General features: G+C 37.8%; 1 protein-coding gene across 1 annotated transcript; it reads left to right on the forward strand.

Annotated features, from left to right (window-relative positions):
- Positions 1 to 90: 90 nt before the first annotated feature.
- LOC124857015 (DDB1- and CUL4-associated factor 1-like) lies at positions 91 to 27,969 on the forward strand. Its single transcript, XM_047348047.1, has 30 exons — positions 91 to 251; positions 2,169 to 2,365; positions 2,458 to 2,534; positions 2,661 to 2,734; positions 2,975 to 3,088; positions 4,550 to 4,687; positions 5,012 to 5,623; positions 6,048 to 6,149; positions 7,956 to 8,114; positions 8,304 to 8,483; positions 8,941 to 9,050; positions 9,317 to 9,416; positions 12,500 to 12,669; positions 12,826 to 12,950; positions 13,079 to 13,155; positions 13,451 to 13,609; positions 13,770 to 13,925; positions 15,190 to 15,831; positions 16,363 to 16,640; positions 16,722 to 16,920; positions 17,146 to 17,228; positions 17,327 to 17,411; positions 19,080 to 19,313; positions 20,010 to 20,103; positions 20,198 to 20,302; positions 20,596 to 20,669; positions 21,218 to 21,307; positions 21,531 to 21,677; positions 23,047 to 23,137; positions 25,163 to 27,969. The coding sequence occupies exons 2-30, from the start codon at positions 2,175 to 2,177 to the stop codon at positions 25,228 to 25,230; spliced, it is 4,734 nt and encodes a 1,577-aa protein (XP_047204003.1). The 5' UTR covers positions 91 to 251; positions 2,169 to 2,174; the 3' UTR covers positions 25,231 to 27,969.
- Positions 27,970 to 27,977: the final 8 nt, after the last annotated feature.

Consider the following 27,977-nt stretch of genomic DNA (forward strand, 5'->3'; position numbering starts at 1 on the left):
GGTTCCGCACAGATTGTGGACTACAAGTCACATGAGCACAGTCGTCTATTTTCGTCATCTAACGTCGACTGGTCGTTTGGTGACGTAGCATACGTTCGCCGGAGAGAAGTTTGAAAATAAACGTGAAACTTTTTTCTCTTGACGTACGTAGATTTTATTTTCAGTACTTTCTAACAAGTCTGATAGAATATCAATAAAGGAAGCGTAACGAGTTAGACGAGCGACGCGAGGCAGAGAAAACGTATTCTCAGGTAAGTAAGACAAACAAAAAAAAACAAAAAAACCCACTGATGTTTCGTTGCTAGCTAAAGCTGCTACATGAGGCAACTGACTGTCAACATGCTGGTGAGCTCGCAGGCTTTTTTTTTTAAGCTTATCTCTTCGCAACACGAACAGCAGATGTTTATGCGGAAGACTCGGTGCGTGTTGTTTGAAATGACTCTTGTTCAATGAGTTTGTTACCTGCCAGCTGAGCTCAGTAACTGAAGTAACAAATAACCCAGCCGTCCCGCAGCAGACAGGCCCACCTGTTGGTGCGGGTTTAAAACATCCAGGGTTTGTTTTCACCTGTCACGACCTCTAACCGCTGCTATAGAGATGAGGCCGCGACGATCCTCACGACAGCTAAGGGTAAATATGAGCAAAATCAACAGGCAGATTTTAGGGAACAGAGACATTTCTGTTTGTATTAAATGTTCATTGATAGAATTTACATTTCGTCACTGGGATCAGAAGTGGGTGAAATTATACACAGTCGGTTAGCTAGTACTATTCTAAAGCAAATTCAAGTTCCTTATTTCGCTCTTTTAACAATCTGATGTCATTCAGCAAGCAGGACATTTGTTTGTAAAATGCAATATTATTGAACCCCTGCACCACCATATATCGCCTAACTTTGTACATTTCCATTTTATTTGGAGGTGTTGCTTGCTTTACTTCACTGCATTTATCTTGTTTCTTTTAATTCCTGTTAAATGCAAGATTGTCTTCACAACTTATCCATTGTAAATCAGTTCCAGGTGCTCCAAAATATTAAAATGGAAAAGAGTGAAAACGTGTCCCTTTGACATTAAGCTGTTATTTTCAGCCCCAATGGTTTATCTTTAGACCCCTTCGACTCCACCCTTTGTTTTGGATCCATGGGACTAAAGCCCTTTTTCCACTCGAGCAGCTGCACAAGTATTAGTACTCCAATATAATGCTTTTTTCTGCTTGCAGATTGAGATATTTTATTTGTTTTACTCATTTGATACTTGTTTGACAAATACAGGATTCTGCTGCTGCTTTTGAAACTGAAAATCCTGTCATTTTATGTTTTTTTTGGTTGGCTTGTAATTGTATATTTTGCACCTTATGCTATTTTTATGGCAAAAACCTTTCAAATTTGATCTAAAGCTGATCCCAATTTCTGTTTTGCTTTGAGGGTTGGCCAGATTCCATTTTGTTTTTCCTTTTAAGGGTTATAATACATAATAACTCTCCAAACTGATTGGAGGTCCCGTCATGAAGGTAGTTTGTTTTATTTTTCTCAACAGGTAGCATGTTTAGCAACATTAATATCAGAGCTTATGTTTTTTTACACTGAAAAAAAAAACTGGGAGTTTTGAGTTTTGATAAATCTGATTTTTCATTGACCTGCCAAACAGTAGTCAGAGTTGTTCAAGGGAAAATTGGCTGACTGATTGTTGCATCGCTTGTTTTATTAGTTATTCTCATCAAGAAGAGTTTGAATTGTGGTTATTTATTAATTGACACATTTTTTCACCAACTTCATGGAATGGGACTTTTCACTTTAATTGAATTTTTATTGACAAAATAGGCAATATGCTCATTGGATTAAATTTCTATAGTCTTAGAAAACTTGTTATATATAAATATGAAACTGTATTTTCTCCTAAAATATAAAACCTCGAACCTTGTCCCACACAAATGCTTGTTTCAAATGATCTTCTTCTATTGAATTTGTGCAGTGGTCAGCAGGGGCCATCCATCCATGTTTTACTACAGAAATCTATTAAAACTCATTTTTATCATCACAATATGAAGCCCTAATAAGCATTTAGTAAATGTTTTCCTCATATGTGTCGACCCATGTAATATTTTTTCATCTCAGCTCTTTAGGTCAAGCCATAATGCTGCTATTTCATCATCTCTTCTGTTTTCTCCAGGCTGCGATGTCCTCCCAAGATGAAGATCCGTCGGCTGCCCTGTCTGCTGTCCTGTCTTCTGCATGGACAGCTGCTTTGTCGGCTGACACGGCTGTTGCCATGTCCGCGGACGCCAAAGCCGATCTCGCCAAACTGTTAGACGAGTGGGAGGTGGCGCATCATGGAACCACAGAGCAACTGGTGTCCGTCTTAACCAAGTCAGATCCTTTCCTTTTGTTTATCTATTTCTCTGAGGGCTTTTTGAGGAAGCAACTGTATCTGACCTGTTTTATTTGACATCTTTTTGCAGAATGTCTAAGCTGATTGAACAGGAAACAGAAGGGTATTATAAAGCGGATCCAGATCCCTTTGATGATCGTCATCCAGGTTTGTGCACATTCTCAAACTTTGTGTGCATTGCTGTCAGTTTTTGTTTACATTTCTTTTCAGTCAGTTTAGTCTAATTTACGTTTGTACCTGTTGTTGACTACTTGGCTTGTGTGTACCTTTCAGGACGAGCTGACCCAAACTGTATGCTGGGTCAGCTGCTGAAGATGCTGTTTTTAAATGATGACTTCACTAATGCGGTAACCTTAAGAGTTTGCATGTTGTATTCATTATGTGTATATATTTATTAATCCCATATATGTATGAAGTATGGACATGTCCATTCAATTAGAATATATATATTACAAATAGGTGTACCTAATTAATTGTATCAATAAAAAAAAAAAAATCAAAAACAGGCTTCTCCATTTCACAGCTGTTATTTAAGAAAGTTTAAATGAAATTTGAAATCAATGAAAGTTTTTGCATGTGTCTTTCAGCTTTTGGACACGTATATCATGACCAATCGAGACGTTACCCTCAACACAGCAGCCTGTCGCCTCCTTCTGAACATTGTCCCAGGCCTGGATACAGCTGTCGTCTTTGAGGATAAGGTATTTTTTACATTTATGCTTATTAGATCATATACAGCGTAATAAAAAGTTGATAAGATGTTTTCCCAGTAATACGTGGATTAAAGTCGATATTAAAAACTTCCCTTCTGCTTGTTGTGCCTGTGTGAACATCTTCGAGTCTTAAATTGCATTTGAGAGAACCTGATTGTAGCAAAAGGCAAACACACCAATGCTTTCATACAAGCCATGTGCTGTTGAAATTCAGATTAATTCCTGAGTTAAATCCTGCTCTCATGGTTGGACATTCATATTTTTCCACAGGTTTTCTGTTGTCTAAAACTGCAGGACGGAACTCTGTTCATTTTTTCATCCATTATGTTTATCATCTGAATAATCTGACATAAAGTCACTAGGACTATCAGTCTTCATGTAAATACTTATTGCAAAATGGGTCTCGGCAGTCTGAGAAGAGCGAAGTAGCCACTATCAGTGGGACGGGCATCAGTTTCCTTTTCAAACTATTTTACACACCTTTAAAAATCTTTCATATGGTGCCTTGTGAAAGTATTCATAACTATAACATTTTTTCACATCACAACTTCAAACTTTAGCATATTTTATTGGGATCTTTTCTAGCCTGTGAGATTATATAAGGAATTGGGTGTGTTAGATTTTGAAAAGGGTTAAAGGGGGCTAAATAGGACTGCACACTTCATTTTTATTTGTAAAGAACTTTGAAAAACAATTGGGGAATACAGCAAACATGCAAAAGGTTCTGTGATCAAATGAGACAGAAACTGAAAGCAACCACACTATGTGAAAACTAACTCTGCACACCGTCCTTGGTGGTGGTATCATCATGCCGTGGCGATAATTTTCTTCAGCATGTTGAAGGAAGCTGGCCGGAGTTGATTTGAAGATTATGTTTAGCAATTTGTTTTAGCTCTGGCTAAACAAACAGCCAGAGCTAAAATAGATTGTTTTAGATGAAAGCATGTTAATATATTAAAATTTCCTGGTCAGAGATCCAATCTGAATCTAACTGAGAATCTGTAGCAAGGCTTTTAAAACTGATTTTCATTCATGCTCTGCCCCCAGTCTGTCTGAGCTTGTTCTGTTTAAAAAGAAGTGCATTAAAGTTCTTGGTTGTAATGTGACAAAATGTGAAAAAGTGTAAGGGCTGTCGTTACTTTTGCAAGGCACTGTGAATGCATTGTGTTTGGTGCAGTAAAATCAAAACGTGAAAGTTTTATTAATCCCAGCAATATTCTGTTTTATTCTACAAATGTACAGAAACGTAAATGTGTTTAAATTAAAAAATGCAAAATCCTTATCGTGCTGAGCTAATTTTAACAAGGGAGCCCTGGGCGTTTATGGGAAGCCTTTTACGGCAAAGAGAAGTAATTAATTCTAACTGTCAGAAAGGAGGAAAATGTCTTTGACATTTGATACATTTGAGCAAAACAATCAGCTGTCAGTTTTGTGCTGTGTGGATTACAGGAAGGTCTGGTTGGGAAGTTGTTCAGCTGGGCCCGTGAAGCCGAGCGGCCGCTGTGCGTCTATGCCATTGGCCTGCTGGCCAGAGCCATGAGCAACCAGGAGGTGGCGACTAGCTACAGGGAGGACAACGCTCAGTTGGTGGGTTTCATAAACATTGATGGTGGAGGTAGCAACTCAGGAAACGGTTAAATTTAGATTTCAACTGGGTCTCTAGAAAAAGCTTGGGTTTGTTTCTTTTTCAGCCTTAACGGTGACAGACAGAAAAAATTAAATGTTTAGTCATCTTCAACATCTTTAAGCTGTTAAAAAATATTCTCTTAACATTTGTGACTCAGTTTTTAAGAATCTGAACCTTCCACCTTTAAAAAGTATGGTTTATTTTCCATATACATTGTCTTAGTTTAGTCCAGCTCCATTTAAAAAGCATTTCTGCATTGCAATAAGCTTGCTCTGCACATCCAGGTATCCGTGATGATCAAACGTCTACACGAGCTGCAATCTGATCCCACGAGGCACTTTAAACCCATCCACGCTGTCCAGAATCTACCTCAAGACACTCTGGATGAACCCGCCCAAACCTCAGGTGTCACACAAACACAGCAAATCCAGACAGAAGAGGAAGATGCTTTTGAAGAGGAGAGGAGAAAAGAAACAAATGTTGGAGAAACCAGCAGATCGATGCCAAAGGCCAAATGTTCTGCCCAGAGAAACAGTGGTGGTAGCAGCAGCTCCACTCGCCTTCTTCCAAACTTTGTGTATCAAGCAAGCCCTCATCCACCTTCCAGGGAGAAGGAAGACACTCAGGGAGGAGAGGAAGGAGGAGGAGGGAATAGACAGACTGTAAAGGAGAATGGGAGGAAGGCTAAACAGAAGCTCCATTTTACTACCTCCACTGGTGGTAGTGAGGAGGAGGCAGAGAGGTCTGATCCCAGCGAGCAGCCGAGCGGCGGCTCATCCTGGTCTGAGATAAGCTCCATTCTGATCGGCTCCGACTACCGGCTGTCGCCACTGAGCCCAGCCATGGAGCAGAGGCTCATCCTGCAGTATCTGACGCCACTCGGAGATTACCAGGAGGTAAGAGTGCGAACTGGTAAAAGTGACCCCCAAACAAGAGATTAGGGGTATAAAATATGAAAAATGCAGAATTTCACCTTGGGAATGAAAATATTAAGCACCTGTTTGTCCAAATCTGTTGCACAGGCTGATGTAAATGCAAATCCAACGTTTTAGATTTTTGTTTGTTTAAAATATTTTAAAACCTTGTATGATTTTTCTTCTACTGCTGAATTATTCCTATTTTGTTTAAAGTTTTCCTATAAAATCTCAATAAAAAACACGGACATTTGTGGTTGCTACTTGTTTAAGTGCAAAAAAGCCCGAGTTGTATGAATACTTCTGCATGCTTGCAGCCCCAGACAATCCCTTGGTAATTTTATTTTTGGACAGTCAAGTTTGTGAACCAAGTTTGTAATTTAAATCATCCTTTTGGTTTCTGCAGCTGCTTGCAGTCTTTATGAAACTGGACACTCGGTCGCTGATGATGAACTACATCGACCTCAAGAAGACCAAAAATGTTCAGCTTACCTTTGATGCCCTGCTGGTAAGATTATTACTAATTAAAATATCATGGATGTTAAAAATACTGTTTTTCTTTTTAAATCCAACAGTTTGTTTGGTATTGTTTTCATTTTGTAGGTGTCAGCTTTATTGTCTAGTATCTACAGTATGAATGGCAGTTTTTTAAAAACAGGATGTTGAAGCCCAGCCTTAATGCAAATAATTGTCTTATGAATGTAACTTAATTAAAAAATGCAGAACAATATTTTTGGACCTAAAATTTTATAGTACCGTATTTTCCGCACTATAAGATGCGCCGGATTATAAGGCGCACCTTCAATGAATGGCCTATTTTAGAACTTCTTTCATATATAGGGCGCACCGGATTATAAGGCGCATAGAATAGAAGCTACTGCAGTCAAACGTTTGACTGGGGTTGCGTTATGCATCCACTAGATGGAGCTGTGCTAAAGAGAATGTCAACAAAACAGTCAGATAAGTCAGTCAGTCAAACTTTATCAATACACTACAAACCAGCGTTCTGATAACTCCATTCACTCTCATGGTAAGGTCTCCTCTACATAGAATTCTATTGAATAGAGCCAACCGCACGTTAGGAATGCATTGGAGTCTATGAAGTTGAAGTTGAAATCAAACGTTAGTTAAAACGTGAAAGGGAACTTTTCCCTGATTCAGTAAACACGTAAAAGAAACAGTTTGATGCACTAAATCAAACGTTAGTACATTCAAACGTTATACACACACAAGTGGTGTTGGACTAGGAGTAAGCACAGTACAGGTGTTTACCGCTATTACTTCGGCGACGCCCCTGACTACGGTAACCGTAATGCTGCAAGCGGTGCGGCTTTGTAGTTTACCAGTCGTACTGAAACATTTTGACAGAGCCCCGTGTACAACCAGTATAGATCAACCAATTAACCAATTGATCCATATATAAGGCGCTCCGGATTACAAAGCGCACTGTCATTTTTTGAGAAAATTAATGGTTTTTAAGTGCGCCTTATAGTGCGGAAAATACGGTATATCATTCAGCTATCAGCCCCCTCTCCTCTGAAAAGGCATCTGCGTGTGCAAGATAATTTCTACTTCTGTGGGTGGGGCTCTGCTGCTTGGTCTGGCTCACCAATAAGGAACACCTGGAGACTGACATAAACCACTAAAGGTTTTGCTCATTATGGTTTAACTGCAGATAAAAAGAAAATATGGATTTTAATATTGATAAAATAAAAGTATTTTTATTTATTTATTTTTCTTTTTACATTTTGCTAAGTAGCAGCCAGCCATTTACAGATATTTTAGCATTAAAAAAAACTTCAGAGAAGCAAACGTCACTGATACTGTTTTTTTTTTTTTTTAACTGGAAATATTTTACTTAAAATTTTTAATTTAATTTGACTAACAAACTAATCTCCTACTTTGTACTAAATTGATGGTAAAATGAGTAAATCAGTATTTTTTTGTTTGCTTGTTGCGTGACAAACTATGAGCCTGTAACACGATTAATAACCATAAATGACTGATTCAGTTCGTCAGAACGCTTTGCTGTTGTGCTTTGCTTTCTTAAACAAAACTAAGAGAAGTTATGCAAACAGAGAAAAAATGGAAAAAAGATTACACCACAGGAATCAACTTGCAGTCAAACACATTTTTGTCACTATGTAATTAAGTTGATTTTATTAACTCAAACATGCTCCAGATTACCTTCTAACTGTTATCTTTAAACCTACATTGCAAAACTTCAATTTCAGATTGCCTTCTTCAGTTATAGGAATATGTGTAAATTTGTTAGGTATTGAATCCATGCATTTTTTCCCCCTTGTCTCTTCAGTATCTCGCCTCGCTGCTCCTTCATAAGAAGTTTGCTTCCGAGTTCATTGCCCATGGAGGAGTGCAGAAACTCCTGGAGATCCCAAGGCCTTCCATGGCAGCAACAGGAGTTTCTCTCTGCCTCTACTACCTGGCTTACAATCAGGATGCAATGGAGAGGGTACAGTGAACATAAGCACAAAATATTTTCACATGCAAGTCTTAAAAAAGATCCTTAATGTTTTAAATTTAGCAAAATTCTAAGCACATTTCACTTGATTAGATTTTTATCCTTTTGGGTCCAATCACATTTTTTTTTTTTTTTGGTTGACCGCCAGCATCTTACCTCCTTGTTTTTCGGTTGCTTTAGGTGTGCATGTTCCCAGACGGTGTGCTGTCAGACATGGTGTCCTACGCTCTGTGGTTGCTGGAGTCGTCCCACGCCTCAGGCGTCTGCCACGCCATCATGTTTTTTTCCATTTCTTTTTTATTCAGGGCGGTGTTGCAACTCTTCGACCAGCTCGATGGTCTTCGCAGGCTGGTCAACCTGGTTAGTACTAAACTGTTCAAATGCTGTTACTCAGATGGTGCAGTGGTTTTATTTTTGCTTAGTAAAGGTTAAATTATATACAAATAGCTACAGAAAACTAATTAAAGCTGTGTTGTGATGCTGAATATTTGCCTAAATGTGAGGATGTTTTCTTTATACCTTTGCCACACAAGAGTTATAATCAGATCAGTCTTTAATAACTTTAGTCAATGTCTGTTAACATGTTACATGTGGAGAATAGTACGATCTTTTGAGATGAATACACCCAAATATGGAATGTAGTTGAATATTGACCATAAAGTATTTTATGTCCTTTAAACACGTCTGTCTGTGCTGCTGATCATTTCTGAGTTGTTCATATATTATCTTATACATTATATTTGCAGACATAAATTAGTGTGGTGGGTGCTTGGTTTAATTTTCGCCCACTTTGGTAACTCTTTCTTCATCCCTTTAGATCAGTACTTTGGAGATCCTGAACATAGAGAATGAGGCGTCGATAATGAGTGACGACCAGGTGTTCTCTAGCCGACAGACAGCCAAGCACACCTGCATGGCACTACGCAGGTATCAAGTTATTGAATGGATGCAAAATTATCCACTTATTGAGAAGTAGTGAAATTATGTCTTAGTCTTTCAGAGTAAAACCTTTATTTCTGCCAACTTTCAATTCTAATTTTGAGATGAAGTGTTTAATAAGGCACCATGAAGCCTTTTTGTGCTCCTCCTATTCACCAACCGTTGCGTCTGCTTATTGAGCCTGTGCCAGCGCACTGAAGGGAAACGTGCAACCATGCATTAAACATTATTGTATCATTAATCTGTTTGTGAAGGTACTTTGAGGCTCACCTGGCAGTGAAGACCGAACAGGTGAAACAGTCTTTGCATACTTCAGAAAGCGGCACCATCATTCCCCAGCAGCCATACTACAAGGTACAAAAGCAGTTTTGGTTCTTTGTAAACAAGCAGTCTGCGGAATAACCTTTGCGGAAAGTGAGTTTAGTGGTTGGTCCTTTTTTCTGTCCCAGGCCACCTTTAGAGGTGGTCTGGGGAAAACTGGTACCAAATGATTTTAAGTCCATTCACATCTGTAGTTTCAGTCTTACAGGTGTGACTAGATCACTCAGGGTGGATGTTTGTGCCATTTCTGATTAGTGCCATTTGGAGACTGATGAATACACTTTTTTTTGTCTTTTAACCATGATGACTTCAAGACTTTTCAAACATCTATAATGCTTTTTTTTTTTTTTACCAATTTTCTTTCCAGTGCCTTGAATTTGTACACCTTGGCCTTTTTCAAATCTTCATTACAGTATATTACAGTATGTTGGGATTTTATATAAAAGATCAACACAAAGTAGTGAAATAGTTAGGTGTTTGAAAAATGAGACATAGTATTCAAAATATTTAACAGTTTACAGTGAAAATCATGTTTATTTTACTGGGAATAGAATCAATCACAGTTAATATCTTTCAAGGAACCAGATGAGACCAAAGTGAACACATTAGCTTATATGCAAAGCACTAAATGTGGTGGAAAACTGTCATTCTGCAGCATCATGCTGTGGAGAGACGCTTTACCTCAGCAGGAACAGGGATGCTGGTCAGAGTTGATGGGAAATGGATGGATTTATAAGCAAGAAAAACCTTGAAGAAAGAACGTTCATCGTCTAGCAGAACAATGACCCGAAATATACAGGTCCTTCTCAAAATATTAGCATATTGTGATAAAGTTCATTATTTTCCATAATGTCATGATGAAAATTTAACATTCATATATTTTAGATTCATTGCACACTAACTGAAATATTTCAGGTCTTTTATTGTCTTAATACGGATGATTTTGGCATACAGCTCATGAAAACCCAAAATTCCTGTCTCACAAAATTAGCATATTTCATCCAACCAATAAAAGAAAAGTGTTTTTAATACAAAAAACGTCAACCTTCAAATAATCATGTACAGTTATGAACTCAATACTTGGTTGGGAATCCTTTTGCAGAAATGACTGCTTCAATGCGGCGTGGCATGGAGGCAATCAGCCTGTGGCACTGCTGAGGTCTTATGGAGGCCCAGGATGCTTCGATAGCGGCCTTTAGCTCATCCAGAGTGTTGGGTCTTGAGTCTCTCAACGTTCTCTTCACAATATCCCACAGATTCTCTATGGGGTTCAGGTCAGGAGAGTTGGCAGGCCAATTGAGCACAGTGATACCATGGTCAGTAAACCATTTACCAGTGGTTTTGGCACTGTGAGCAGGTGCCAGGTCGTGCTGAAAAATGAAATCTTCATCTCCATAAAGCTTTTCAGCAGATGGAAGCATGAAGTGCTCCAAAATCTCCTGATAGCTAGCTGCATTGACCCTGCCCTTGATAAAACACAGTGGACCAACACCAGCAGCTGACACGGTACCCCAGACCATCACTGACTGTGGGTACTTGACACTGGACTTCTGGCATTTTGGCATTTCTTTCTCCCCAGTCTTCCTCCAGACTCTGGCACCTTGATTTCCAAATAACATGCAGAATTTGCTTTCATCCGAAAAAAGTACTTTGGACCACTGAGCAACAGTCCAGTGCTGCTTCTCTGTAGCCCAGGTCAGGCGCTTCTGACGCTGTTTCTGGTTCAAAGGGGGCTTGACCTGGGGAATGCGGCACCTGTAGCCCATTTCCTGCACACGCCTGTGCACGGTGGCTCTGGATGTTTCTACTCCAGACTCAGTCCACTGCTTCCGCAGGTCCCTCAAGGTCTGGAATCGGCCCTTCTCCACAATCTTCCTCAGGGTCCGGTCACCTCTTCTCGTTGTTCAGCGTTTTCTGCCACACTTTTTCCTTCCCACAGACTTCCCACTGAGGTGCCTTGATACAGCACTCTGGGAACAGCCTATTCGTTCAGAAATGTCTTTCTGTGTCTTACCCTCTTGCTTGAGGGTGTCAATAGTGGCCTTCTGGACAGCAGTCAGGTCGGCAGTCTTACCCATGATTGGGGTTTTGAGTGATGAACCAGGCTGGGAGTTTTAAAGGCCTCAGGAATCTTTTGCAGGTGTTTAGAGTTAACTCGTTGATTCAGATGATTAGGTTCATAGCTCGTTTAGAGACCCTTTTAATGATATGCTAATTTTGTGAGATAGGAATTTTGGGTTTTCATGAGCTGTATGCCAAAATCATCCGTATTAAGACAATAAAAGACCTGAAATATTTCAGTTAGTGTGCAATAAATCTAAAATATATGAATGTTAAATTTTCATCATGACATTATGGAAAATAATGAACTTTATCACAATATGCTAATATTTTGAGAAGGACCTGTACAACAAATGGGTCCATGTGGAGCAAGTGAAGCCGCTGAAGTCTTTGCTAGCAACAAAATGCGCGACTTGTTGAAGAAATGTTTTTCAACTAATTTTGACTATAAGACAGAATGATTAATGTCCACTGTGCTTGCTCTCACATTTTAAACTGGGTCCTTAAAGCTAACAATTTCTTAAATAAAGAAAATAAAAGTAAAACTGCAAGTTCTATTGTACAGATTTGGTTTTGTTATGTCCTTTATTATGTTGGCTTTCAGAGAGCATATTACAACATGAGATGCTACTCGCTATAAAAAGTTTGAGAACGCCAGGTTCACATCAGAACATGTTAATGAGCCATAGTAGCACATTAACTTTACTCCAGTGGATAATCTGAGGCAATACTTAAATTATGTTCACAATCACTCTTCTCTCAATCTAACTAAGCTTGAGATATTTTACGAAGAAGATTTGACAAAAAAGATTCTGGTCTACATGTGCAAACATAACCCCACACAACTGCAGCTGTAACTAAAGGATACCAATTCATGCCACACTTTAAAAGACTTCATTTGTTAAAAAAATGAAAACCATGTATCATTTTCCTGCCACTTCCCAATTATCTATCAGAATCCAGTTGAAATACTCTGAGGTTTGTGGTTGTTACCTGAAAAGAAAAAGAATGATACCTGTATAAACCTATATGTATATATTATTCTCCGTTTCCAGGCCTATTCATATACCAGAGAGCAAATAATTGAGATGATGGAGTTCCTTATCGAGTGTGGACCTCCTCAGCTCCACTGGGAGCCAGTTGAAGTTTTCTACAAGTTGTCCTGTGTTCCTTTAATGCTGCAGCTCATATCCGCAGCCTGCGACTGGAAGACCTACTACGGCAGGTAACCTGACTCACCAGCTGTAATCATAACATGAGCTGAGAAGAGTTTTAGGAAAGTAAATAAAAAATACAGTTCTAGATAAAAATTGACATATAGCAGCAGTGAAAGAAAAAACAGTTTTCTTTACTTCATCTCATGGTGTGTTGTGCTCTCCAGGAGCGACACAGTTCGCTATGCTTTGGACATCCTGGCTATCCTTACAGTTGTTCCTAAAGTCCAGCTGGTGCTGGCTGATACTGTGGAAGTTCTGGATGAAGATAGGTCCCCTGTTCCCACTGTAGGTCTGTAAAACCGTTCTGTGTTCACTGAGTTTTACATAACCGAGGAGTTTGGAAACTTCCATTTCATCATTTTTGTGCGCGTCTCTGTGTGTGTGTGTGTGTGTGCGTGTGTCATGTTTTTCCTGCAGGGATGAGCATCATTCTGGGTGTTGCTGAAGGTGAAGTGTTTCCTAACGATGCTGAAATTCAGAAGTCTGCTTTGCAAGTAAGCTAATGCTTTGACTTTTTATTTGTTTACTGCCTTAGCTATTATTTATTACTGTCAAAATAAGAGCTTGTTGGGATTTTTTTTAAAGCTAATTAGGGATTTATCATTTCACCTTTAGAGTCTGGTTTGTTGGTGAAAATCACTTCTAATTATTACCATTTTTTTGGTAAACAAGAAAAAATATTTAACTACACATCTTTTTTGTGCAGGGTAGATAAATTGAGTTTCTGCTACTGTTGTTGTTTTTTTATTGACCGCCTCCCGCTCTGACCCTGGCTGCTGTTTACCTCAGGTGATAATAAACTGCGTGTGCGCTCCAGACCAGAGCCTGAACAGTGTCGGCGCTTTTGCCCCCCTCCGACAGTCTTTGCACCCCCAGCAGCCCCCTCCCACCCACAACAGAGTGCTGGCCCACATGTGGCAAGTAGTGCAGAACAATAATGGTATAAAGGTAGGCAGTGTAAAATATGTGCATCAAAATATCATCATTTCCTAAAATTACCTTGGTAACTATATGACATTCATATATTTTATTGAATATATTTAAAAGGAAAACAACATTCCTCATTGTCCAAGAGATCATATCGTCTTGCACCTCTTCTACCCTGCAGGTGCTTCTGTCTCTGCTGTCGGTGAAGGTTCCCATCACAGACGCAGACCTGATCCGCGCTCTGGCCTGCAAGGCTCTGGTTGGACTTTCTCGCAGTTCTGCCATCAGACAGATCATCAGTAAGCTGCCGCTGTTCACCAGCAGCCACATTCAGCAGGTAACAAAAAGACCTTCAATCCAAACTCCAACAAAAAGAAAATCCTGTGCTTTATAAACCTCTTTGACAATTAATACAAAAGGCTAAAATTAACCCTCCAACGGTTCTCAGCAGGATCCGTTAACACCTTTGATGTTTTTTTGTTTGCCGTTATTACAGAGCTGTGTGCAGAAATTGGTCGTAAAAAGAAGTGTATATCATGTTGTGACCCCCTAAACAGAGAGGACAAGCCGATAGACTGCTCATCCTTCAAAATATAAAAAAAACAGAAACTCATGCATCTAAAGATTTGTTCCTGTACAAATTCTCTTATATGTAAGATGTGGGCCTTTTTAGAGAAATCTGTATAAATCATAATTCGTTTGGGATTAAAAATAGTGTGAAAATCTGATATTCTCTCACTGTATTTAATAACATATTAAATACAGACATGAGTTTAATTGTGTATCAGGTGCCATTGGTGTCAAAACTGTCTTAATTTCATGTTAAGTCAGAAAAGAATGAAATCATGACAGAATTATTTTTCTGGGTCCAGTTTTCGGTTTATTGTTGATTTAAAGGGAGATTTCTCTTAAATGACAACAAGCTAATTACTGAAGACATTCCTCGTCTTTTTTGTGGGAAATGAATGAGAGTAGGGACAAAACAATTAATCAGTAAGTATCGGTGAGTAATCAATTATTGAAATAATTGTTAACTAATTTAGTAATCGAATAATCGCTAGCTGGAGTATACAAACTCTAAAACATGCCGTTTGCTAAGAGAAGAACTCACTCAGAGCATCAATGAGGCCAAAATTGTACAAACAATCTATATATTTTGCATTTAAGATAAAAAAACTTTCTTTGTCTGTAAATATGTTCTGTCCATATCTCAATCAAGTGGTATTGCTTTAGCTTCACCTTATTCAAGTTTTGTAAAAAAAGATATCCCATTAAGCACCCTTTGTCATGTGATTATCAATCGATTCATTGAAAAAATAGTCAACAAATTAATCGATTAGCAAAATAATCGTTAGTTGCAGCCCTAAATGAAAGAAACTTGAAATTTCCTTGTATTTGGCTGTAACTTTTCATCTTTTTTACTGGTTTTATTTTATTTTAGTTTAATTTCTAATGAACTATATTCCCTTTTTATTTTTTGTTTCTACTACTGCTTTGTTATTCAGAATAATAAGTGTTCAGCAGAAAAGGGAATATTGCAGAAGAGAGCATGACTTCAGTTTCCAGACAAAATAATTCATGTTTTGTTTTCTCCTCCCCAGCTCATGAAGGAGCCGGTGCTGCAGGACAAACGCAGCGAGCACATCCACTTCTGTCGCTACGCCGTCAAGCTGACCGAGCGAGTGTCTGGCAAGCCCCTCATCATGGGCGCTGACGTTTCGCTGGCTCGCCTGCAGAAGGCCAACGTGGTCGCCCAGACTCGCATCACGTTTTCTGAAAAGGAACTCCTCATTCTGATTAGGAACCACCTTGTTGCCAAAGGACTCCATGACACAGCAAATACCCTGGTTAAAGAGGCGAATCTACCTGCAGCATCTCTCTGTCCTAATTCTGCCTCATGTGTCACCCCTGCCTCCTCCATTTCAAAATCTAGGACTTGTCGGTTAGCCAGTGGGATTGCGGCTCGTGTTGCTGCCAATGTTGGAACCTCTCCCTTGTCCTCGGGTAATTCAGCTTCCTCTGCTCCTTCTTCCTCTCGTTCACCTGCCGTTCCTCACTTGTCAGGTTCCTGGATGTCTACCTCAACTGTTCCGACTACTCCTCCTCATCCTGCACCTCATGGGCAGAGCTCGCATATTGTTGGCCGGATTTTGTTCTCTCGGGAACGAACGGTGGCCAGCTGCAACTCAGGGAAAAAACTGCGTGCACTTAAACAGAAGTCTGACCATGGTGCTTTCATACAGGTCAGTCATACGTTTAGTTGGGTGTATTTAACACAAAGCTGAATTCCATAAAAAGCCTGTCTCTGTGATAGTAATAAAGTAATAATTACAGGACTGTAATAACAGGGTTTCCTTGTAATTAATTGTGCCAAGTGGTGAATATTATGGTTGACATCTGACTTCTGAGTTGTTCATGCTCCTGAAGGTTAGGGATAACAAAACTTGCTGCCTTCTTAGTTAACATTTTTGCAGGTTCTACATAAAAATCTGGGGCTCACTTTACAAATATCTGCCGTAGGTTTATGGTAAACTTTAGTATTTTATATTTTAAGACATTTTAAGATACTTTAATAAACGAGCGCTTCAGCCTGGAATTTGGAATTTTTTGATGGCAAACAGGATCCATGGATAATGGAGAAATTTGTCAGTCAGCTAATGTTTTCATTTGTATGACAGCCACTTTATTATTTATTGGTTGGACCCACTTTATTTTGCAATCAATTAAGTTAACGTCTAAGAGCTGCAATCTTGTCTTCTCTTTCTTTTATTTAGACCCCAGCTATGAAAAAGCAGCTGGAGCTCCACCTTCCTTCTCCGCCGTCCCTTGACAGCATCATCACAGAGTACCTGAGGGAGCAACACGCACGCTGTCCGAATCCTGTCACCACCTGCCCACCTTTTTCCCTTTTCAACCCTCACCGCTGCCCAGAGTCCAAACAGAGGCGACAGGCATCACCCAACTTCACCGCTCGTCTGGGGAGTAGAGTGCTGTATCCCAAATATGGGGGTGTGGACAGAGGAAGTCTGGACAGACAGCTGATATTCAGCAGGTAAGAAACAGCAGCTATGTCTTTTTAAAGCTCTGTCAGCTTGATCTTTGACTCTGTTTCCTCTGGTTTTCCTGCATCGAGGTTTCGCCCCATGTCAGTTTTCCACGAAGGCGATGGCGGCGATAGCAGTTTCACCTGTTGTGCCTTTTCAGCCTGCGAGCGTTTCCTGATGCTGGGAACCTGCTCCGGTCACCTCAAACTTTACAACATCTTCTCTGGAGATGTGGAGGCCAACTACACCTGCCATGGATCGGCCATCTCTCACATCGAGCCTTCCCGGGTAGCAAAACAGAATTCATATCTCAGTTGGATTAGTTAGATGAAATACTGTTTGGGATTTTACAGAAAAAAGCAGATTATGGTTCAGATAATGGCTTTATTAAAATCTATGCTCATAATATTGTATTGAAACAATAAGCAACATGAGTTAATTTGCGCACATTGGCTCTTGCTCAGTGTATTTTTTCTTGAACATTTTGTGTGATTTGTTTTGTCTGTTTCACAGGATGGTAACTTAGTTCTTACCTCTGCTTCCTGGAGCATCCCTCTGTCAGCTCTGTGGAGTATGGGCGGTGTCTTTAGCATGAAGTAAAATCTGTCATACATCACAGTTTTAATTTTACTCTGCAGTAATAATGCAGTATATCATGTATTATTGAGTATTCACATTTATCTTTTGTCCCCAGGAACTCCTTTGGAGAGGATCACCATGTTGAGTTCAGCAAACTCTCTCAGGACAGAGTAATTGGCACGAAGGACCAGGTTGCACACGTACGTAACACAAATGACTCACTTTTGGTGCTATTTGTCATGTGTTGAGAAAATCCATTTACAAATAATATTTTATAATAATTTTAAACTCTTCTCTTGCCTTCCATTTTCTTATGTTTTTTAATAGTCTTTGTGTTTTTTTTTTTTTATTGGTTTGGATGTCATAATCAAAATGAGTAAAATTTGTGCTTTTACAGCTTTGGATGACTCTTTTGGCTGTTTTTTTGTGTGAGGTTAAGCTACATAAAGCTATATTAATCTTCATAAATAAGTTGCTTTCATATTCTAGTGAAATCAGAATAAACCATTAATTATGTTCCGATTCATTAAGGGATTTCTTATAAAAAAAAGCAATTTCTCTATATTTCTCAGAATTGATTTTATTTCGGATCAACACCTAAATGAACAAGTATCTTAATAAGATAGAAGAAAAGGTGAATTGTAACTGCTTAACATAATGAAGAATTAATTTATTATTAATCACAAAAAGATCTATTTAGTAAAGATTTAATTAGGAAAAATAAAACACACCGACCAACAAATCTGGTGACTCACAAAGACTTCCAGTGCTAATTCTTATCTTCAGCTATAGATTCAATTAAGAAAGTTTTATGACAAGGTGTTTGAACATTCAAAACATTAAATGAAATAAATATCTGACCTTTATCAGTCTTGCATAAGTTCATAGACAGAGGTTTGCAGGCTAAGTTTGATTCTAATGTATTAATTTGAGAGGAGAGGGCAAAAAAGGAGGATGAGTTCTTTGAACCACCTGGTCTCACCAGCTTTCACCACCAGAACCACCACTGGAGAAGTAATTGAGCCGCTTGCTGTTGTCTCTCCCTCAGAATCAGCAGCACCTCTCCAGCTTCGTAGTTCCTATGATCCTACGATCAGCTCGTCTGACGAGGAAATCTTGACACAAACAGCTGTTGTTTTGGCAGCAGTCAGTTCTGCTCCAGGTTGTAGCATACCAGGATATTAGTGATTCTCCCTCATTGTCTTTTCTCGGAAGTGTGCTTCCACTTGGGGCTGATTAACCAATCAGAGGCAAACCTATCACAGCGAGAGAACGGGGTCATGTTACACAGCCAATAAAATTGGATTCTATTATTTAAAAAATAAACACAAAAGAGGAATTTATCGCTATTGCCTAAATACTCCTGATTGGAGCTGTTTCCAAACTCTAAGCTTCAAACAGCTAATCATTCAAATAAACAAAAGGACAGCTTTAAGGATTAACACATTAATCGGTATCTGAAGTAATTATTGTGGAATATTTTAAAGATTTCTGCATTTCTAAATTGGCAAAAAAGGTAATATGTATAATAGAAACTTTTTAAATATATATATTGACATTTGGACAAAGCTTTGTTTGAACCTTCCAGTGAACAAAGTCATAGAAACTTTAATATTTTGAAGATATGGGACGCCACCAGTGTGGAATAAGAATTAAATTTAATCAGAGCTAAAAATCCAGCAATCATGTTTTGAAATGACCTTGAGGAAAGCAGTTATAGTAGGTGAAAGGTCAAGTCTTAAGTGTTTGTGTGCATTAGATTCAGTAAAGAAGACAAATTTTACAGTGAACTGAAATAGTTTGCCACGTTGATATTTTTAAGGTACAAACTATTATTTAGACTTCGGTTTCTGCCTCCCATGTTCTAGATCTACGACATCCAGACGGGTGAGATGGTCCTGACCCTGAACGACCCCGCATTGGCCAACAATTACAAGAGGAACTGTGCCACGTTCAACCCCACTGACGACCTGGTGCTTAATGATGGGGTGCTGTGGGATGTGCGGGCATCACGGGCCATCCACAAGTTCGACAAGTTCAACATGAACTTCAGCGGGGTTTTCCATCCAAATGGCCTGGAGGTCATCATAAACACGGAGATTGTATCCTTTGTAAATATAACGACAAGTTTAGCCCCCGATTTAGATTTTCTGCTGCTCTGTTTTGGATGTTCATACCACAGTAGGGTAGAAACTGCTTTGCACCAAAAATAAAATAAAAAGAAATATGACGTTTGGTCTCTTCTTAGGTGGATGACCACAGGTGGTCTTCAGTGTGTTGGCTGATGTTTCTGCATTTACATAAGTAACAGTGCAATCTTAAGTAATGGGAGTGAGAGCTGAAACATTTTTTGTAGAGTGGGAAAAATGTAAATTGCTGCTTTTTTCCACTATTGGACAAAAAGTCAGCAGTTCTTAGTCTTTCAATCCATGAAATTCAGTGAAAATGATCTTTTTCCTTCTGTCATTTGTTAGTGGTGCTTGAGTCTACAAGTCACCTCACACAGAACTGAATGCTGGTAGTTTTCTCTCATCTTGTAGACAGCAGGGAAGGTTTAGTGTTACTGTCCAGTAAGAAGGTTCATTGACGTTAAGAAATGATTGAGAAAGATCATTTTTGCCAGCTTATGGGCAGGCATGCCCCATGAACCATAATATTTAAGCTTTGCAAACATTTCCTCATGTAAACAGAAAAGTTCTAAACCAGACTCTTTGCGAAGAGATGACTCTTAAAAACCATTTTATTCATACTGAGATTGATGTTTGTAGTTAGTAGTCAGCCTTGACTGCAGGTTTCAGTGGGACCTGAGGACCTTCCACCTGCTCCACACTGTTCCTGCTCTGGATCAATGCAGGGTGGTCTTTAACAGCAATGGCACCATCGTGTATGGAGGTATGGGCCTGACTCACTTACCGTTTGCTAAAAGTGATGAGTTTCGCTGTGCTGTGCACTACATGTCCTGGTTGCTCTCCCTTCTCATGAACAGCGATGCTGCAAGCTGATGATGAGCATGACGTCATGGAGCAACAGGTGACCAGTCCATTTGGCTCATCTTTCAGAACCTTTGATGCCACAGACTACAAGCCTATTGGTTGGTTAAACTTCATACTGTAATGACTCAAATCATTTCTACCTATCAAAGTTTACTAATTTGTAAGACATAGAAACAAGTTCAAAAAGCCTTGTGCAGCATTTGAAATCTGTCTCTTGGTAAAAATAAAGGTTGAGGCCTCTAAATCATAAAGTTAAATCCATAATTTTTTGTGTCCTATATTCTATTTTCTACTGACTTTGGCATTTCAGTGGTTTGCTGAAAAGTTATTGTTTCATAAATCAACTTCAGATTGTGACAATAATTTTCATTTTGTGTCTGCTTTTAAACAGCCACACTGGATGTAAAGAGGAACATCTTTGATCTGTGTACTGATACTAAGGACTACTACCTGGCTGTCATAGAGGTACTTGGTTAGATTTATTTTTTTAACCTCATCTTATTGAAGTTTGTTTCGATGTTATTTCATGCTGATGCTGTTCTGCTAAAATGACTTTGGGGATTTCAACGTAAAAGATAACGGTAAAGCACATCTGCGGCGCAGATGATTTTAATCATTTGCAAATCAAGTTAAGAGTATAAAACATAAAAAAAAACTAAAAATATGTAAACGGCATAAGCAATATTCAGGTTTTTAAGTATTATCTTTGAAGTTAGAGTTTTTATGTATTATAGAATGGAACATTAAGAATAAATGACTGATGGGCGCACGAACAATGTACAGAGACTTCAGCCCTCGATGCGACTGTCCCCTGGTTCGAGTCCTGGCCATGGCGACCTGTTCTGCATGTCGTCCCCCTCTCTTCAACTAATTTACTGTCTGCCTACTTTTCAAAATAACAATGACAAAATAAAGGCTACTAGTGCTGAAAAATAAATCTTTAAAAAAGAAATATGAAGAATATATCACTGATGCACTTTATATAATGACATCTTTCCATGTTTACTCTGTAGAACCAAGATGCAGTAAGCATAGATACTGTATGTCGTCTTTATGAGGTTGGACGACAGAAACTGGCAGAAGAAGGAGACGACGATGATCAGGTAAGATTCATGAAATTTCTATTCCTGTTTCTTGTTCCTTTATTTTTTTTAGTAATTCTTTCTACATTATTTCTTGTTAGAATTATTGGTTTGGGTTATTTTTATAATCAGCATAGATGGTGTAAGACGGAGCTGTTTGTTAATTACGCCTATCAGCTGTACCTCGACTGCTTGGAATTGAGATTTGGATACTTTATCGTCATTGCATGCTGTGTTTTTCTAGGATGAGGATCAGGATGACGATGATTCCTCAGACACAGATGATGATGACGACGATGATGACATAGATACAGACCCCCTCATTGCGGAACTGGCAAATAATGAGGAACAGGAGAACCAGGATCAAGCGAACTCCCCTGAAGATGAGAGGGTATCTCATTACTTAATATAATCATATATGGTCATACAGATTATTTTTATCTTAATAAACATGTTGAAGGTGGACAGATGTATAAGATGCTGTTTAATACAAGATTGTTTTAACTTCGATCATTTTAATGCATGTTTTTATACTATTACTACTGCTATTTCAAATAGACCAACAGCATATTTGACTCATGAACAATATTTCATCATATAAAATGGCAACATGTGTTGAATAACATACAAATAATTTCCTTAGGTTTAAACATTGCTAAGCATCTTGCAGAAAGGTTTTTTTTGTCCAAATTCTAACATTACTCATAGATGACGTGTCTATAAGTGGCAATGAGAAAAACTCCAAACACCCACAAATGGAGAAGTAATTATGGATGTTCCTAATTGATCCTATTTATCAGGGTCTCAAAGCACTTGATTGATGATTATGGGGGTTTCTGACCACTCTCGACTTTCCATCTCTGTTTTTGGTCTAGTTTCTGGTTTTATGTTAAAACAGCTGCCAGCTAACCTGCATTGTGAAACAGTTTTAAGTAGAAAATCAGAGCAGTTTTGTACTTCATTCAGTTTATAATTTTTGTCAAGGCTGTAGCAATATAGATAAATTTAGTTGCCACAATTAAATGGGTAATTAATGCTAAAATGAATATCACAATCTCAGCTAAGAGTTTTTACCATGTTAACAATTTAAAAAATAACTTGTGAAACAAAAGTTTTTATAATGCTTTAATAGATATAGTACTGCTTTTAAAACATTTGTGTTCTTTTGGTATTTATTGTACAAATCTCCAAAAAAATGAACTGTTAGACTGAGACTTGACATCGCCAAATACCTTAAAGATTGGTATAGATAATTGTTATATGACCCTGACAAATATACACAGCTACTTGTTAAACTCACTTTTTAGGCTGATAGGAATTCCCATTACAGAGTTTATAGTAAGTGGAAACCTCCAGCTTCTCATCTCACACATGTCCTCTGATGAAATAAAAATATATTCTAGAGTGATTTCTTTGTTAAAAGTAAGTCCAATCACGCGCTGTGTGGTTCTATTGTTAGAGCAGGTGAATCATGTAGTCCGCGACGTGGTTGTCCTGGGTTCGATTCCCAATCTTATGTAGGAGTTTTGTGATATTTTTCTAGCTAAGCTACTGAACAGTCTCACACTGTGGCTTCCTGCTTTTCTGCTACTGATCCATCTAAATAAAACCTGTTTATAGTTTATTACCAGAAGTGGTTACTTCAGGTAAGGCCTTGGAAACCTGTAGCAGACTCTAGCAGAAATATATTAATAAAATATAGAACGTTAATATTTCGACAATATGCTGGGTTCTGAGTTTTGTTTTTTGTTTTATTTCAGATTGAGGCTCTTCTTGGTAGTAGCAGTGGTAATGATAACATCAGTGACTCTGATGATTCAGACCAAGAAGAATCAGACTTCAATGTGACATGTAAGTGATGGAATACAATATTTTTATGGCAGATTTATTTCTAGCACCTATGCTAACAATGTGCAGTCTATGTTGTATGTACACTGTAGGAAAGGTTGTCTCATTCTTGGGTCTATGTGAAATAAACAAAAAATGTCATTTATTTCAGTTTAAAAAGTTCAGCTGATTTATGTAAAAAATGAAAAGTTATAAAAACCAGTTGTTCTGGTGTTTTATTTATTGCTAAGTTTAATTTAAAATATTATTGTATTTACAGTGTATGTAACTGAAATGTATGTGTCAGGGATTCTAATTCAGGCACCATTTAAGCAGTTTTTAAGATTTAATTCAATTCAGTGTATTTATATAAATGTTGTCTCAAGGAACATTATATCACAAACCAACTGACCTACAGAAATATATAATAGGTTTAATTAAATTACATAGAAGGATCCAAATTCACATTTACCTCCCTTACAGTAATTTTTACAAATTTAGGTATGCCAACTAAATTTCATGTAATTTTGTAAACTGATTATTTTTGTTTCAACTATTCATCTATAAACTTTTTCTCAACTGGTGAAAGTTGAAGCGGATAAAATGATCATGTTTTTTGTGACAACACAACTGAAGGAAAGCTTGACAGTGAGACATTTCATGTACTTTTTCAAATTTATTCTGACACCATTAATAGTTTTACATTATTTACGTGTCCAGCTTTGATATTTCTTATGTTTCCTAATTTTGACAGAGAAACCAATTAAAGTTTTAAAAGCTGCATTTTGGTTGTGTAATATCCCATAATAAAAATAGGAGAACAGTTAAATCGGAAAAGATTAGTGACGAATGAAAAAAATGAACATCTACATTTCTTCAGTATGTTGCACTTTATGGTTTTAAATGAATGACATGTTGTGTGTTTGTTTGTGTTGTCTTGTTGCATGTTTGTGTTGTCGTGTTGCGTGTTTGTGTTGTCATGTTGCGTTTGTTTTTGCTGTCGTGTTTCTTTTTGTTATAGTGTTGCGTGTTTGTGTTATGTGTGTTTTTGTGTTGTCACGTTGCGTGTTTGTTTGTGTTGTCATGTTGCATGTTTGTTTGCGTTGTCGTGTTGTCATGTTTGTTTGTGTTGTCGTGTTTGTTTGTGTTGTCGTGTTGTGTTTTTGGTTTTGTCATGTTTGTTTGTGTTGTTGTTGTTGTTGCATTTTTGTTTTTGTCATGTTTGTTTGTGTTGTCACGTTGCATGCATGTTTGTGTTGTTACGTTGCGTGTTTGTTTGTGTTGTCATGTTGCGTGTTTGTGTTGTCATGTTGCGTGTTTGTTTGTGTTGTCATGTTGCGTGTTTGTTTGCGTTGTCGTGTTGTCATGTTTTTGTGTTGTCATGTTGCGTGTTTGTTTGCGTTGTCATGTTGCGTGTTTGTTTGCGTTGTCGTGTGGCATGTTTGTTTGTGTTGTCACGTTGCATGTTTGTGTTGTCACGTTGCATGTTTGTTTTTGTTGTCACGTTGCATGTTTGTTTGTGTTGTCACGTTGCATGTTTGTTTGCGTTGTCACGTTGCATGTTTGTTTTTGTTGTCACGTTGCATGTTTGTGTTGTCACGTTGCATGTTTGTTTTTGTTGTCACGTTGCATGTTTGTTTGTGTTGTCACGTTGCATGTTTGTTTGCGTTGTCATGTTGCGTGTTTGTGTTGTCACGTTGCATGTTTGTTTTTGTTGTCACGTTGCATGTTTGTTTGTGTTGTCACGTTGCATGTTTGTTTTTGTTGTCACGTTGCATGTTTGTTTGCGTTGTCGTGTTGCATGTTTGTTTGTGTTGTCACGTTGCATGTTTGTTTGCGTTGTCATGTTGCGTGTTTGTGTTGTCACGTTGCATGTTTGTTTTTGTTGTCACGTTGCATGTTTGTTTGTGTTGTCACGTTGCATGTTTGTTTGTGTTGTCACGTTGCATGTTTGTTTTTGTTGTCACGTTGCATGTTTGTTTGTGTTGTCACGTTGCATGTTTGTTTTTGTTGTCACGTTGCATGTTTGTTTGCGTTGTCGTGTTGCAGTGTTTGCAGAAGAATCAGATGACGACGACTCCGACATGTTTGGATCCATGCCTGATGTCTGGTTTTAATGATGTAGGAGAAGACCCGCCCCCTGCAGAGCATTTGAACCCCTCTTAAAAGTTAATGGTACCAAAACTTAAAAAGGTTTCACATAAACATCTTCACTGACCACTCATTTCCCATTTCTTGTTTCTGTTTGAGTAATTTTAAAAGGTTTGGAATATGTATGTTGCTTTATTGGCTCTTTGCTTCTGCTAGAGACATGGAGTAGATCATCTTTTCTACTACAGTAATATGCAGCAGATCCACAAGTAGACCCAGTTATGTAAGAGTGAGGAGAAAATTTACAATAAATTACAAAATTATAAAAAAATTTCTGACATAATTAAAGTTTTCCATCTTATTATTCAAGCATTGTTTTACTGTTTAGCTCAAAAGTCCAACTTTTATTTAAAATTATAGATTTGACCCACAGAAATGTCCAAATGTTCCAGATTTATCAGAAAACAAACACTTTTTTGATCCTGACGTCAACTAATGTGATAATAACCTTTTGGACATATAAAAAGCCCATGTGCCTCATTTTTGTGATTATGTTGTTGTACTTTACTGTGCAAAGTCATTTGAAGTGTTTTCATGTCCCCTGTCTATGTAGGAAATGTTTTTATATGGACATGTTTTAGACAAGCCAGAGGTGGCATCTTAAAAATTTGAAAGCTAATCCATAAACTAGAGACTTTAGGAGAGATGAGTTAGCTTCTTCCAAGTAACCTCAGCTGTCTGGGTGCGATTTAGATACTTTCAATAGACAAAGGAGGAGTAAATCTAATTCTAGACAATTTTCAGATGGCTTTACCTTCTGAAAAAAACTCCATATAAAGTGTTAATCATAGCTAGGTATTCTTACATACTGTGAAAATTGATTTAATGGCAACTGAAATCGAGCCATTAGGAAAACATGGGCATTTAGATTTGTTACAGTTTTTTTCTTTATCAAATTATAGGTTGGCTAAACAAAGATATAACTATTGTGTTGCTTGCACTATTATTAATATTGGGAAATGTCTCAAATGCCCAAATTCAGCTCTTCTTTGGTGTTAAAGATCCAGTGTGGGACTTTTTGGTGATGTGGAAATCACTAGGATACCAAATATTGTCTCTAAAGTTTATATTTCTGTTGTTTTATGTATCCTTGCAAGTGGAAAATAAGTTTCAGTTAGCTGCATGACCTATTTTCTCCACCAGATGGCAGCACACCCACATTTGATTTGACTGAATATTCTAACCCAGAATATTTCACGGTTTATTATGTGTTAGAAGTACTTTTTAGTCTTAAGTTGTTGTTTTTTTTTCCTGTAGATTATCCAACGTTAGCCTTAGGAAATGTATTTCATTCATTATTTATTTTGACATTTCTTTGTTGGAGTTGCTATTTTTCATTTTGTTTTTGCTTTTAGCTCTTGTGCCCCTCAGGTATCGGGAAGCAGTAAGTAGATCAGTGTAAGCACCGATCAAGATGGTTAGGTGGCTACAAGTATGTTAATATGTTTTTTACATATTTAAAAATGTGAAGAACAAAATAATGTAGGGGTAGCATATGTGGTTGTGTTTTACTATGCTTAGAGTCCACACATCTTTAGCAGAAAGCCTGTCTTGTTATTTATGAGCCAAAATTCTTTGCTTTAAGCAGCGAACGTTCCTGTCAAAAGAAAACGACACTACAGTCTTTTACTGATGCAACCTGTAAAGGCTGAAAGTAACAAATGAGATTTTCCTCATTCATCTGACAATATTTGAATAATTCAAATGCTTGCTTACTTAAATTAATACATGTTAAAAAAAAACAGTGTTACAGGCAGTTATAGTTTGGTATGAGGCTGGTTGACTTCACTTTGTGTTTCGTTAGTGCAGTTTTATACTGCACTCTGTTTACCTCATTAAACAATAGTCTTTTACATCTGTATATATACTCTCATTTTCATTTTACCTATTTTAAGGGGATAAAATGTAGAAAAATGGTTATGATTACGGGTCTACAAGAGTGCCATTAGTTTACAAGTACTTAAGCCAGTCTAAGATAAAAATATGATTAAAATATGCAAATCCTTGTAAAACTTTGTACTGTTTTCAGTAACCTGTTCTGTTCAACTTGTGAATCCGCATCAAACAATCAGCAAAAACATGGCAGCAGCCAGATTTATTTGGCTTTATCAGTCCTTTTCATCATTATTATTGGTATTTTATTAACTGGGACATGTTTTGGATGCACAGCTGCAGCTAGTGAATAGCAACTTGGGTTTTCCCTATATATAGTTTTTTTAAAAGTCTGGTTTCTGACTGAATGATTGTGTCATCATGCCTGAGAGGCATTTTCGTCATTAATAACTTAAATTGAAACTTTAAAATTCAGTTAAACTGTAAATAAGTTTGAAATGTTTGTTGAATTTACTTACTATTGTTTGTTTCTTTGTAAATTAAAAATAATCCTATGCAACTTGTTGGTGTCATAATACCAGCATGGGCTAAAATTATGATCATCATGGTGAGATATTGTTGTTTCTTTCTCGCCATAGTAAATCCAACCTTTTGATACACATTTGCAATCTTTTTCTCTTTGCTTTCTGTAAGATAGAAAACATTTAACTGTAGTTCATATGTCAGTACTGAAAAAAATAAACTGGAATAATTGTTTTTCGTGCGCATTATTGGATAAAGTGTGTGCTGGAACATTTGCTTTTTGATTGAAGGTGCTTTTTTGTCAGTAGAGGTCAGTGTTGCCAAATTTGAATAAACAGCAAAAAACTTTATTTACAAC

The sequence above is a fragment of the Girardinichthys multiradiatus genome, chromosome 20 (genome assembly GCF_021462225.1).
Source record: "Girardinichthys multiradiatus isolate DD_20200921_A chromosome 20, DD_fGirMul_XY1, whole genome shotgun sequence".
In the NCBI taxonomy this organism is placed as follows: domain Eukaryota; kingdom Metazoa; phylum Chordata; class Actinopteri; order Cyprinodontiformes; family Goodeidae; genus Girardinichthys; species Girardinichthys multiradiatus.

Excerpts from the sequence above, each read along its gene's own strand:
- LOC124857015 (XM_047348047.1), top strand. The coding sequence starts at position 2,175 with ATGTCCTCCCAAGATGAAGATCCGTCGGCTGCCCTGTCTGCTGTCCTG. Across the intron at positions 8,115-8,303 it reads ATCAGGATGCAATGGAGAGG|GTGTGCATGTTCCCAGACGG; the intron begins GTACAGTGAACA and ends CGGTTGCTTTAG. Across the intron at positions 8,484-8,940 it reads TTCGCAGGCTGGTCAACCTG|ATCAGTACTTTGGAGATCCT; the intron begins GTTAGTACTAAA and ends TCATCCCTTTAG.